This window comes from Caenorhabditis briggsae (assembly GCF_000004555.2).
Source record: "Caenorhabditis briggsae complete genome, chrII, whole genome shotgun sequence".
Lineage (NCBI taxonomy): Eukaryota > Metazoa > Nematoda > Chromadorea > Rhabditida > Rhabditidae > Caenorhabditis > Caenorhabditis briggsae.
Genome location: NC_013486.2, coordinates 8,778,290 through 8,792,730, shown reverse-complemented (window position 1 = coordinate 8,792,730; position 14,441 = coordinate 8,778,290). Strand labels below are relative to the sequence as shown.

The window sequence follows — 14,441 nt, the reverse complement described above, 5'->3', positions numbered from 1 at the left end:
TCTGTGGTTTGGAATCATTTAGATGGAAGGTGGTGCCTGTGTTTAGCATCTCATTTTTGGCAGTTCATTCAGCTTTTAAGATTTGTCTGAAATGATTAATGGAACGGCACCCCTAGTTTTTAACTTTGAGTCAATTTATCTCGGTTCTTGTGAAAAAATATCGAAAAGTGGTCAACTGGCAAAACAATTTTGATATCATAATTAACATTTTGTCCGTTAACCACTTTTCAGTTTCACTGATATATTTACTGCTTTCTTAAACTTTTGCATTGCTCATTCAAATCTCATACCAATTTTCGTTCATACATCATTTTTTTTGGTTTAGAGACCACAAAATCAAGGACATCATTAAAAAGATCTTTTGATACTTCAACGAAGGAATCGATATAATAAGGCTCAAAACAGTTTGGGTGTATCTTCCTTTTTATTGATTCCTTATTCCGTCCTTATTTTTGATTTCTAAAATCGTTTATAATTTTTTAAAATATATAAATGTCTTTATCTCTCTAGATAAGTTCCTTCAACTCCAATTTTCAGGTTATTGAACCTACTGCGATGCCATCAATATTCCAATGTTTTGACCGGGTATCCCAGTGGGTCGAACAACAAACACACGACTTCTTCTATTGGCTTGGACTGAAAATCGCCGACTATCCCAAATGGACACTTTTTATTACGTAAGTCACTTTTCACCCATTTTGAAAAAAAGAACGTCTAGACAGATGGTTGAGATGATGCCATCCATTTTTTCCTCTCTTCTCTGGACGAATATAAAGAATGTATAAGCCATTGAGGATGAGTGTATGGTTCTCGGAAAATGGCTAACATTCGAATAGAATGGGAGAGGGGGAACCGGTTTTCTCTCTCGCGGTCTCTGGATGTCCGTGGCAGAAAATGACGGCGACGACGAGAAAAACGAAAACTTGAACTAGCTAAGATTTGGTTTGAATGAAGGGAATGAATCAATGAAGAGATTGAATAATTGAAAACGGGGGAATCTGAAGAGGGATGTGAACTAATTCCAAAATATGAACATTTCAATCGGCTTGAATTTGGTCAAAATTTCTTCATCAAGGGGGTTAACTTCAGCAGTAGTGCAGTTTCAGCTTAACTTGGAACCAATACAATCTAAAAATTCGAATTACCAGAAAACCGAAGAATACTCCAAAATGCACATTTTTCAGAACGATATGGGCAGTGGTGATGTGTGCTGGAGTGGTACGGTTTAAGGAGGTCAATAATGTCAGAGATCATTTCAGGTAGTTTCAATTAAATTTTGTTTTTATAAAATCTGAAACTCCAGTGCTTCAAATTCTCCATCACGGTACGAATATCGGGTTGCCAGAGAATTTTTCCAAGAACTCGGAAGTCCATTCCACGTGGTTGTTGCTATGCAAGCAGTCGACGGTGGAAGTCTGTTAAGACCAAAGTACGTTTTTTAAAGAAACATTTTTATTAAAAATTGTAAAAAAATTAAATACCGGATTCATTACTCTCTAAGCTATCATCCAAATTATGAAAATTATTTTCCATCTCTCTTTGCTTTCTTCTCTTTTCCTTTTCCTGTCTTCTTTCCTTGATCGCTGCTTCTTCTTCCATTTTTTGTCTTTCTGCTCTGCTGTTGGCTTCTTTTTGAATGGTTATCTGTGGTGGTGGGCGGGGCTGGCAATAGCAATAACAACAGCATGGTGTACTGTAGAAAATTTCGCGTTTTTCACTATCCCCGATGACAATGCAGAATGGAACAGCGACGGCTGAAAATATGTTCAGAAAATGTTTTAATGAGCGGAGAAACTCACTGCACGCTGCTGAGAAACAAATGTCCAAAAATATACGAGCATGAGGAGAGAGTTTAGGATTTGGCTGGAACTCCAGAAAAGTTTGTGCTCCGATTACGAACTGAAAAACATATTTTGTTTTTATTGATTCAATTGACCGAGACAAAACCCTTTCTAAAACTTACCAATTGGAAAATAGCGATTGGGAGAGCTTGTCTTATAATCGTATCATGTTCAATCTTTCTCTTCTTAACCCAGACAAACATCCCCGTGTAGCCGACAAACGAGCAAGTTGAGAATACTCCCTTGGTGATGTTGTCAGTCTGAATTCAAATATTTTTTGTTCAGATTTGATCTTGTTAGAGATAATTCTTACAAGAAACAAGCAAATAGAAAATTGCTTCGCTCTTGTTCATAGGTAACAGTATAGACTTGAGAATGAAATGAAACGTAACCGAATGGGATGCACAAAAAAACGAAAATGACCAACGGAATCCTGAAATTTGAAACTAAAAATAATACTTTTCTGCTTGGAGTACCATCGAGATGCTACTGTGTCCTTTTTGTCACTTTTATGTAACCAAATTCGTTGAGCACATAGAAGCACATCGGCCAGAGAGATTTCTGATGGGGTCACTAGGGCGTAGATGAAAGGGTACTTGATATTGTGGTATTTTTCTACTGAAAAATAGAGCTTAAATTTTCACATTGGTTTTGGGATCCATTTTGGCGCTAAGTTTATTTTGTAATCAGCAGGTGCCGCCCCTGCAGTCGCCCGTTTTTAGCCAGTGCCTGTACATCCCTTCGAACTTACTCTCAACAAATGGCAAAAATATTCCGGCAAACAAAATCAGCTCGTTGATCATTGAAAGGCAATTCAGTAACATTAACATAGGGAAATAATTATATTTCTGTTCTTTCTTGAATCTGTGGCACAGAATTACCAAGAGTCTAACATTCATGTAGATCGAAAGTATCATAAGAGCAGTGAACAGAAACAGTATCATTAAAAGGACTGTGTTATTTCCATAGTCCTTGAGCTCGTCCAGTTGACACATTGCTCTGAAATCCTCTTTTTTGTGGTTTTAAAGATGAAGAAGAAGAGACAATAAGACGGTTTTTTAAGAAACCGGCAAATTTCGGGTGGTCGTAAATCATTTTTTTTTGTAATGAGAACAAGTTTTTGGGACAGCGTCCATCCTAGAAGGATAGCGAGGTAAAATGTAAAGTGATTAACTTAACCGAAATTTCGACAACTTTCCTAATTTTCGAAATTTCAACTTTTATCTCCGAAATAAAAAATTTTCAATCAGTATGTCTCCTCTACATGTTGCTAATCGAGTTAGACAAACTGAAAATATTGAAAATTCTGAAATTTTGTCGAGTTGAGTTGTCTCAACACTTATGCTAATCACTTGGTTAGTTGTTTATTAACTCGCCCTCCAAATCACTTCTTCTCTCTTCTTATCACCTGCTTTTTATTCCATTTGCTCGTGACGTCACCATCACATCTCGAAGTCCCGTTAACGTCGTTTCGGGGTCATATCTGGAATAGAAAAAACGGGTATTCAGAAGAACAAATTATGAAATTAGATCAAAAAAGAGCTAAACGAGGAAGTTAGAATCATAGTTAATTGGATTCGCCGAAAGCAAGTCAATTCCAAAATTAATTTCTGATGAAAAGTTGACTCGATTTAATATCAGGGGTTTGCAAAAGTAATGCGCGTTTTTGATGCAACTTCCTTTTATTGTAAAACCAAAACAAGAGATCATCAATCAATAAGATATTCTCCATTATTGTTCACTACTTGCTGCCAACGTGTGCGCAATTCAGCGATGCCTTTCTTGAAGAACTCCTCTGGCTGTGACTCGAAATAGTCCGCCACCCAAATTTGCACTTCTTCACCGCTTTCGAATTTTTTCTCGGCCAGATGATGTCGCATGGATCGGAATAGGTGATAAACCGATGGTGCCAAATCGGGACTATATGGCGGATGAGGCAGCACTTCCCAGCCCAACTCCTGAGTTTTCTGCTGAATGATTTTTGCATTTTTGTGTGGTCGTTGTCATGGAGCAAGAGTGTTGTCGAAGTGTCCACGCTTTGGCGTTTGAGAGCTTGGTCCACACGGTCCAGCTGATCTTTGTAAAGGTCCGCATTCACCGTTTGACCAGGTCTCAGAAGTTCAAAATGCACGAGACCTCGTGTGTTCCACCAGACACATATCATCACCTTCTTTCCGTGGATGTCCGGTTTTGGAGTCGGTTTCGGGGTCTCGCCAGGACTCAGCCACTGTTTTTTTCTCCCATTATTGTCCTGTTTGTCTTTCCGATTGCATGCAAATGTCTGGAAATTGTGGAAAAATCGCAGTCGAACTGCTCCGAGAGACTGAGAGTAGTTTGGCAAGGATCCACTTCAATTGCTGCTCTCAAGGCATCGTTGTTCACCTGCTCTGGACGACCAGGGCGCGATTCTTCTTCCAATCTTTCATCTCCGCTCCTGAAGCGCTGAAACCAGCGGCGACACTGACTTTCGGATATAGCTTCTTCACCAAATACAGGAGAAAGTGAGCGGTGAGCTTCGGCAGCCGATTTTCCTTCCTTAGATTGGTGCCACAAAAATGCTCGAAGGCGAAATTTTTGGTCGGACATCTTCTAGAATGTTTTTTTCATAGAAATCAAATTGAAACAGCAATATAATATAACAAAATGAAGCCCAAGAACGCGCTTTTTAAAACAAAAAAAAATTGAACACAAACCGTTTGTTTTGGGTGAGATACAAAACACCAAACTTGACGCGCATTACTTTTGCAAACCCCTAATAACAAACTTTGAAGTTGCTGTAGAATGAAAAAAAACAAGAAGCACCTTTCGCGCAGTTGGAATACTTTCTGGGTTTCTAGAAGGCATATACAAGAATTATAAGCGTTATGAGTGCAGGCAGGTCAAGGAACAAGTGGAATTAGAGTTACTGTAAAACCTGTAATAGATGGGCCCCCTTCAAAATATGTTTTTCAAAATTGAAACTGTCCCTGCGTTTTTAGTGAAAAATATTTCGGAAACATCACGATTTCACAGAAGCTACTCACCCTTCTCGACTGCAAATTGACAAATCAAAAATGTTGAACATTTTTGATTGCCACGATCTATCTGAAATGAATCGAAAATATAAAAAAGAAATGGAAGTTGTTCTAGGAATAAAGAAAGTTGAAGAAAATCACATTTACAAGATCTTCAAAATTTCAGATACATTGACAAAGCGCTGGAAATTGAGGACTTCCTACAATACAAACTAAAAGGAACCTATGGAAATCAATCATACGCATACTCAGATTTTTGTGGAACTCAATGTGAGACTTCTGACGCTGTCAACATCTTCTTGACAATGTTCCGTGATCAACAAAAGAAGAAGACGGCTCATGTGAAATTGACGTACCCAAGTATGGATGTGTTTGGTCACAGGATCTATTTGGCTAACAATATCTTCCAAGTGCAAATCAATAATAGGTGAGGAGTTGGAATATTGAAAGATTGAAAGTGGGTTATTTCGAATTTTCGAAAATATGAGAATTTAAAGAAATGCGTCAGAAGGCAATGTCAGAAAGGGATTAGCTATTGTAGTGTGATCACATTGCTCAACACAGCTCTTGGGGATGCTAATCAACGTTGATGCTCTCGGTGAAATCTAGTAAAATTTTGTTTTTCAGATCGAGCATTATCGAGGAGTCGAAACTTGTGGCTATCAATTTCCATGCTATTTATAATAATGAGACAATGTATGAAATAATGAAGCAATGGGAGAAGGTAAGAAATTTGAAACTGGGTTATTTTGGGAAGAATCAAATGTAACAAAGCTCGAAAATTGGAAAAAAAAGTTTCTTAAAAATGGGAAGTATTTTGAGGTCTGGGCCGGGCAAGGTCATCTAGAATATCTGATTAATAATCCTTTGAAAATTTCAAAAAAAACGTGTATAAGAAGGGCCCCCACAGTGTCAAGTTTGAACTCAATAATCTCAATTTATATGCAAGATATTAAAAGTGTGTCAACTGACAAAAAATTTATTTTAAGATAAAAATGTTTAATTAGACAAATTTTTGATACATTGCCCAGGAAGCCAGATAATTGAGCTCCAAGTTGACGGTATGGGCAGTCTTTTATTACAGGAGATACGGTATTTTTTAATCTTCAACTTTTTCAAGGACTTGAGACAATTGGCCCTATTAATAATTAAACTATAATATGTAGTGAAGTATGCTTGAATAGAACATAACTTGCTCTCAATCTAGGTTCAATAGGAACTGAAAACTCAATGACTGAAATGAAACAGAGTCCTAGGCAACCATCGCGTGAGCCCATTCGATTCTCCCTCTCATAAACCATATTGGTAATAAAAATCACACATTTGTCCATAACCCAAGTCTCCTAACACGTCACAACAGCCAACTCCCCTCTTCTAACTTCCAGAAACTCTTCGATTACTCCCTCTCAACTGAAAACGATCCACTGATCCGTGTCTACGTCACTAGTGAGGGACTCGTTTCTGAGGAAGTTCGTCGCACTGGAATCCTTGCAATGCCACTCATGGGAATCACGTTCTTCATTATTTTGGCCTTTACAATGATAACAACTCTGAAGAAAGATCCTGTCAGATCGAAACCGTTTGAGTCGTTCCTTGGAGTTATTTGTCCGTTGCTCTCGTTGTGCGCTTCGTTTGGACACCTGTTCTGGGTAAGTTCATGAAGAAGATGTCAGGATTAACACATTGTGAAGATAGCCATTTATTGATTCTCCACTCTATTCATCAAATTCTAAATTTTTAGATGGGTTTCGAATACCTCCCTATTGTTACTGTCGTTCCATTCTTGATTCTCTCGATTGGAGTAGATGATGTGTTCATTTTCATTCATGCTTGGCACAGAACACCACACAAGTGAGCATTTAAAACACCAATCTAAACATACCAATGTCCTTTGCAGACACTCGGTACGTGATCGTATGGCTGAAACTCTGGCCGATGCCGGACCATCAATTTCGATCACCTCACTCACGAATCTTCTCTCCTTCGGAATTGGAATTTTCACGCCAACACCAGCAATCTACACCTTCTGTGTGTTCATCTCCACCGCTGTTATCTACGATTACATTTACCAAATCTTCTTCTTCTCAGCAGTTTTGGTTCTTGGAGGTGATCGTGAAGAAAGAAGAATGAATGCCTACTTCTGGTGGAAATACGAACCACTCAAAGAGGAGCCAAAGAACAAGAAAAAGAAGGACGGAGCCATTGGAGAGGCTATCAATAAGCTTCTCGCCAAGATTTTGGATGTTTGGGTTGATTTTATTATGGCCGCATGGAGCAAGTTCCTGATTGGAGCATTAATGTTGACCTACTGGTTCTTCATGGCGCGTGGAGTAATGCAAATCGCGGTTGGTTTAAGTTCTGAGAAGCTTTTCTTGGATGATTCTCCGCTTCTTCCACTCGTACGACTTCAAACGAATGTGATATTCAAAGAAGGTGGTCAAGTGGCAGTGTTTGTCAATAATCCAGGAAATATGAGTGAGCCAGATGCCGTTCCAGAGATTATGAGAATTCTGAGAAGATTTGAAACTGCGAATAACAGTGTTGGAGCAGCGAGTACGCATATGTGGCTGCTACCGTATCTTCCGTATGTTGGAGAACAAGAGCATGGATCCATTGAGTTCAAATATCGCTATCTGCCAGAATTCTTCAAATTGATGGAGTACAGAAGATGGTCTCATTTCGTGAATCTTGGTAATCATCAGTAAGTTCCTAATAATTAAGACAGATCCGTCAAATTATCCTTTTTCAGAGACTGCCTTTCGGAAAAGCCATCGTGCCTTCAAAAGTTTGTTTTTTCTACCGGATTCCACGACGCCGTCTCTTGGTCCGACCGTCTTGCACTTCTTGAAAACTGGCGTCAGATGGCTTCAGAATATCAGCACCTGAATCTCACGATTTACGAAGACTTCAGCATGTACTCCGATCAACTTTTGACAATTGTCCCTGTTACCGAGTCTACAGTAATCTGTGCATTGGTCTGCATGATAATGATTTTGACGTTGTTCACACCATCCCCAGTCACCATTGTAACCTCATCAGCTGCAGTTTTGTCTATTAATTTGGGAGTTTTCGGATGCTTGGTTTACATGAATATCGATTTAGATCCTATTTCGGTAAACCCCACTGCGATTTTACTTATTTAAAAATATAATTTCTAGATGACCACTCTCCTCATGGCTATTGGGTTTTCTGTCGATTTCGTTGCCCACATTACATGGCATTATTACAAAGGAGAGTTTCAATCGAAGAGAGCCAGAATCCGTCATGCTCTTGCCGGAATCGCCTGGCCAATGTTCCAAGCTGGAACGTCTACAATGTTGGCTATTTCTGTACTAGCTCTGGTGCACGCTTACATGGTTCAAGTAAGGGAGACAAGTTTTTCAATTAACTAATATCATTTTTTCAGGTTTTCGTTAAAGTTGTAGTCCTTGTAATCTTTCTTGGAATGTTCCACGGTCTAGTCGTCCTCCCAGTTGTTTTCGCTGCTCTTCCATTCACCAAAACATCAGGACCTCAGAAGAAGAAAGTAGCACCACTCCAAATGCACGAAGCTGGTCCGATTCCACAGAAAGACGAGCCACCTAAAGAATTAGAAGATGTTGAGGAGAAAACAAAAGAAGAACCAGTCGAGAAGACGACGAGAAATGCTGAAAGAGCTTAATTTTTTAAAATCCATCTTCCCCCAGTTTTTTAAAACTACCCGTTGAAAATTGTCCTGTTTTTTCTTACATTGTCCCTCATCGTACTTTTTACATACTGTGCTCCAATCGATTACTGTTACGGGTTGCCCCTCATTTTGATTCACTTTCGAGAAATTTTCATTTTTTTGCTAGTGGCTTAATTCAAATGTGCTATATGTGTCTTTCACTGTTTTTTAGAGTCTGTGTGTCCATAAAAGTTTTTTTTTTTGAGTATGAACAGTGGAGGTTTCACATTTGAAACTGAGAATGTTGTATTTCTCTTATACGAAGTGTGGATCATAATCCTGTGGTCTCTCGAGACTCTATGTGTAGGTTTTGTGGATCTTGGAAAATATGAAAATTCCAAATTAATTTACTCGCCTTCAATTTCAGAACCTCGAAATTCCAACAATTTTTAGAATCTAGTTTACTCCCCCCACGAAATTTAAAAAACAGTTCTGAATTCCAAGATGACGTTCTTTATTTCAGTTGTATTTAAATTACAAACAACGGTTGAGATTAGCATAACAACAATTTTTAAAAAATCTAGACGAACGTCAAAATATTAGCTATAAATTTCAGTTCAATACCCAGGAGCATAGTTAGTCAAGATTTATTCCAAAAACCCTAAAAATGACAAAAATGTCTGAAATTATTTTGTTCTAAATTTTGAATAGGAAACTCAGTTATTGTGTAAATTGTCAAAATAGGCAGTTTCGTTACTATTCCGACTGCTTCCAACGAAAAATGTCAACTTACTTTTTTTCAGAGTCTCGAAAGTTTAACAATTTTAAAAATCTAGTTTGCTCCCGATGTCTCTGCATCCCGATAAAAAATTGAATATAGTTCTGCCTTCAAGATGGCATACTTTACTGAAGATCTTGTCTTCGGAATTTTCAGATAAAATGAACTAACAAAAAGGCACTTGTTCAAAAATCCCAATTGGACCTTATTTCCCACATCCGCTTATACTTCATTATCTCATTTCTCTTTTTCTAAAGGACCATCGAAATCTGTATGATTAGCAATATGTATTGCATATCTGGCTTAGCGCAATCCTTTTCTTTGTTCGGCGAATCCTCAAAGGACACTTGTGACATATTATGATATCCTCATTCCAATCCACCAATCACTCTCTCTCGCTCGCATTTGAATAATCCATTATGTTCTTTCTTGTCATGGGCATCCCTTTCTTCGTGTCTCCAATTATTTCTCTCCGTGTGGTCAACATTTGGGGTATGACGCAACACAGGAACGAGCTAGAGTACCAGAGGTTAACGATCGTGAGCGGTCCCTTTTCGGAACGAATCGAGTGTTTCTTTCCTTGGAAGAGAGAGAGAGAGAGAGAGAGAGAGAGAGAGAGAGAGAAGGAGAGAGAGAGAGAGAGAGAAAGGTGTTTCGTAATTTTATGGACTGACAATCATTGGCGAAGGATCAAAGGATCGAAGCGTGACCCAGAAGAACATAAATATAGATATTTGGAACATAAAGATGCTTATCACAATAGACACTTATTTACAAGTGTTTTGATGTTTTCCGATGTTTCTCACGAAAGTGTGATCATGGGAAAGTTGATGGAAATAGGTTGAGTTAGACTTCCGGATGAGAATGACAAAACTGAAAAATTAGAGAGTCCTGCATTTTTCAGTTATTGAAGTTGATGTACGGTAAAAGATGTAATAGACGGGCCCCCACACTGTCACGATTGAGCTCAATTATCTCGGCTCTTTTGAGGGGTATCAAAAATGTGTCAACTGATAAAATGTTTGTGATGTTATGATGAACAGTTTACCAGTTGACAACTTCTTTACATCTTTAACAGGAACCGAGAAAAAATGGTTCAAAGTCAAAAGATATTTCAGTAAAAATTGTCACATATTTTCCAGATGTTTACTGTCATATCAAACTCTTTAAATTATCTAGCTTCAATGGATTCATTAATTAATTAGCTTTAGAATCAGAAGACAACAGAATCCTGCTTTTCCGACCAAACTCAATTTCACTCTCCGAAATCCCCAAACTTCCTAGGTTCCAAAAAAATCTTCTTCGGATCTTCCGGAAGAATCTACCAAGCCAATTTTCGGGCTAATTATGGGCACCTGTCCGCTGTCTCATTAGGTAGTTTAATGTTCTTCTATGTTGCAAAGGATCAAAGAAGGATGCTGCTAGAGACACACCCTTGGTGTCCGATTGGTGTCGTCAGAGATAAGATCTCGCGCCGCATAGAGGTACTAAAAATAATACGACCTGTTGAGAGTTTAGTTAACTAGTTAAAATAAAACAAGGATTATACTAAACTTCAATATTTTTGAAAAAACGAAACTTCGAATTTCTGGAAAACTTTGTTCATGAAAATTTTCAAAATTAGTTGCAAACCCGGATTCTCTCAACGCATTTCTGAGTTTTTCGAAACTTTACGAAAATTATGTGCCAAGTTGCAAAAGCAAGTTGCGACTAGAAATTTCTTATCACATGTTTTGCCGAATGAAGTCATGGGAGCTCAAACACTGATAAGAGCTAAGAAAACTTTAGAGTTCTGGTGTTCCTCTTATCAGCACCCGACACCGGCTGTCCCAACTGATAACATCGAACACCTGATCCAATTTGCGGGAAAACTGAACAATATGCTGACTCGGCAAGAAAAACAATTAGCGAAAAAATATGAAATGCGGGAAAACGAGGCGACAAATTGTGATTTTTTCATTCCAGCGAAAAGAGTTGATAACTTGATAACATCAAAGGAAATAGAGAGGTGGACAGTAACAGTCGGTGCCGGCCAACAGACAGTGCCACTGATAGAGGAAAAGCATAAGAATGGACTCTTCCTATTTCAATTCTCTTCTCATTTCTACAGCCATTTATATCGCGGAGTCTGATCTATCCTTGTATTTCAGTGTTGACAAAGATTTACATGGAGACTTGATTGATGCGATTCTCTTCACGAGGTAAGATTAATCGATTTGAGGTAGATATGGGATTTGGGTTAGGGGATATGGAGGAAAGTAGGTTGAAGGAGTTCACTAGAAGAAAGGAAGGAAAAGTGTGGCCGCGTGGCCTAATGGATAAGGCACCAGACTTCGGATTAAAAGGGAATTGTAGGTTCGAGTCCTGCCGTGGTCGAAATTTTTTTGATATTTTTATTGGTTCAAGTTTTGTAGTTCGATTATCATCAAGAGATCCTCGACGGGAACAATGGTTTTTCTGAAAGACCTACTAAATTGTTCTCTAGTTTATTACATCAAATTTGCCATCACTTCTTCGATGTCAGTTTCGAAATTGGTTGAAATTTTTTTGAAAATTTTCCTATTCTACCTCTCAAAATATTATATTTTTGAACTATACAGGCCAGTGTTATCATGGGAAAGCAGAAAAAAATGTGTTCTGATAGAAAAAAATTTTTTCAGCTCACTTTTCTTTGCTAATTCTTGTAAGAGTTAGTGGTGAATGGTATAAAAATGATTTTATCAGAGATTCAACTGATTTATTTTAAGAAGTTTTCAAGAACTGGAAATTTCAAAATGGAAGTTGTACGATTTTCGAATCTCTTCTGGAATCTTAGAAATTCTGAGTACTTTGGAATATTGAAATATTGAAAAAGGAAAAATTTAGAATCGGAATATTGTTATCACATACAAGAAGCTCCACCTTTTTTTCACATAAGTTAGGTTACTCATTTTTGACAGTCCACTTGATTTTTAAGGATTTTTATAGGAATTTTCACTTGCCGTATTTTTAATAGGAATCTTCACTATCCAATATAATCCCACCATGTACATGAACTTGAAGCTCAAACATCTCGGTTTTTTCAGAAGACATCAAAAAAAAAAATTTCAACTGAAAAATTGTTTATCATAATATCACCAATATTTTATCCGTTAACAGATTTTTGATATCTCTCATGGCAACCAAGATCATTGAGCTTGAAGTGCACGTATAGGTTGGAATACACGGTATCTGAATGTACCATACCGTCCAGATAAGGGCAGATTCATGTTCTGAAAGTTCTGAAGATCAGATATTGAGAGAATAGTACAAAAACCAACTGTATCAGATTTTAAAGAAAAGTGCATCTAGATTTTACGATAATCCTGAATGTAGTCCTCGAAGTCTCAAAAAAGTTAATACCGTAGAACCTGTAATAAAAGGTCCCTAACTTTTAACTTTGAGCCAGTTTTTCTCTGTTCCTGTCTAAGATATGAAAAAGTTCTCAATTAATAAATTGTTTACCATAATATCAGAAGTGCTTTGTGAGTTGACATATTTTCGATATCTTGCATAGAAATTGAGATAATTGAGCTCAAATTTGACAGTGCCGGACCCCTGTTTTACAGGTTTTACAGCGAATTTTTCAACCGTCCATGAGAATGTTTCAAAATGATTTTGGATCCTAGCAATTCATGTTATCAACTTAACAAATAGCAAGACAAGATAACAATAACGATTTCCTTTGCAAATCAATCTAATCATCCACCATCAACCCTATTTCTCGCTCCAAAATGTTTCTATACGAAATTCCTTTTTCCTAATAGTAACTAGTAACTTTCCTCTCGTGACCCATCAGAAAACTCCCCTCACTAAAATATTATCACTGGCGCCGATCATTCCGGACGGAAACATATGCGTTACGTTGAGTCTCTGCCCTTAGCGCCAAAACCATCACTTTTACCCTCTTTCCATTAATAATTATACGACAAAACAATTCCAAGGGTAGATAAACATGTTCAATTTTGCAGATAACCATCATTTTACCTTCTCAACGTTTCTCTGGTGACTTGAGGAAACATCAACTGAAGAATGAGGGAAAGATTGGAATCTCTTGAAAAGGTGAGTATATACCCATATCTAGTCCCGAGGTGTCAATCACATCAAGTCGTTTCCTAATTACCCCAACACTTTTTTATCTCGATTTTTCTCCCGAAAAAAACCTTTCAATTAGAATTTTCTGTGATTGTTTGAGTGTCTAGCTGAAAGGACCCTGTTTGCTTGTACCATTTGTGTCATTTTAAGAGCTAATGTCACATGTGAAAACAAAAAGAAGAGAGAAATAGAGAAATAGAGGAAAATAATGGCGCCGAAGGCTCTCGCTCTGACCTATTTGGTCTGTAAACTGATAAGAAAAACGACAGAGAAAAGTGTCGATGACTGACCATCGTCTTCTTATGTATACGATTGTACGACGGTTGTTTGATTAGAGCAAACTTGTGAATGGGTCAAAAAAGAAGTTTCAAGTGCTCATTCAAAAACGGAATGGTTGGAGGATTCAATTTTGAATCCTTGGGGTCTAAAGCGAAGAATTGAGAATTCTATGATGGCTTCACAAACTTCAAAAAGTCTTAAAGAGATGAAGGCTCTAAAAATATATTAGCTCTCGAACGAGGACTAATTTCCCTAAATTCTTCCAACCCACATCTCATATATCTTGGCCATCAACCTTTGACCTGAACACCCCTTTTGTCTGAAAAACAGCCGAAACTTTGTCCGTAGAAAGGAATGAGTGCGCCTACAATTCGCTACTGTAATCTATGGTATTCTAACCCATTTGAGAATAACGTGTCTTGAACGGAGAAGAAAACTAGAAAAATCTGGTCAACGATTTGCGGAACGGGATTCCAAAAACTGGGATTGAAAATTCCGAGACTCCGAAATTCCGAATATTTGAAACTCGGAATTTTCGACATTCCGAACATCTCTAATTTTGGTGCAGAAATCAGGTTGAATTTTGAAAATACTGTCTTCAGGATTTCTGGATCAAAAATATGTACTAGACTATTTCAATAATCGGATTAGTCCAGATATTGCTTTTCCAATTTTTTATGCTCGCGACCGAATTTTAGACCGATTTGACCTCCTCTCAAATAGTCTTCAACCTCCTAATCAGCTTCTCTATCAATTCTTATCACCTTCTC

General features: G+C 37.8%; 2 protein-coding genes across 2 annotated transcripts; one reads left to right on the top strand and one right to left on the bottom strand.

Annotated features, from left to right (window-relative positions):
- Positions 1–555: 555 nt before the first annotated feature.
- Cbr-ptr-18 lies at positions 556–8,516 on the top strand (the record flags this gene model as incomplete). Its single annotated transcript, XM_002630967.2, has 11 exons — positions 556–677; positions 1,149–1,259; positions 1,304–1,429; positions 5,022–5,282; positions 5,483–5,579; positions 6,241–6,504; positions 6,597–6,706; positions 6,753–7,556; positions 7,605–7,968; positions 8,014–8,217; positions 8,262–8,516. 11 exons carry the CDS (start codon positions 556–558, stop codon positions 8,514–8,516), a joined length of 2,718 nt encoding a protein of 905 aa, XP_002631013.2.
- CBG02767 lies at positions 1,474–2,836 on the bottom strand (the record flags this gene model as incomplete). The annotated part of the gene is made up of 4 exons (XM_002630968.1): positions 1,474–1,754; positions 1,800–1,899; positions 1,964–2,101; positions 2,735–2,836. The coding sequence occupies 4 exons, from the start codon at positions 2,834–2,836 to the stop codon at positions 1,474–1,476; spliced, it is 621 nt and encodes a 206-aa protein (XP_002631014.1).
- Positions 8,517–14,441: the final 5,925 nt, after the last annotated feature.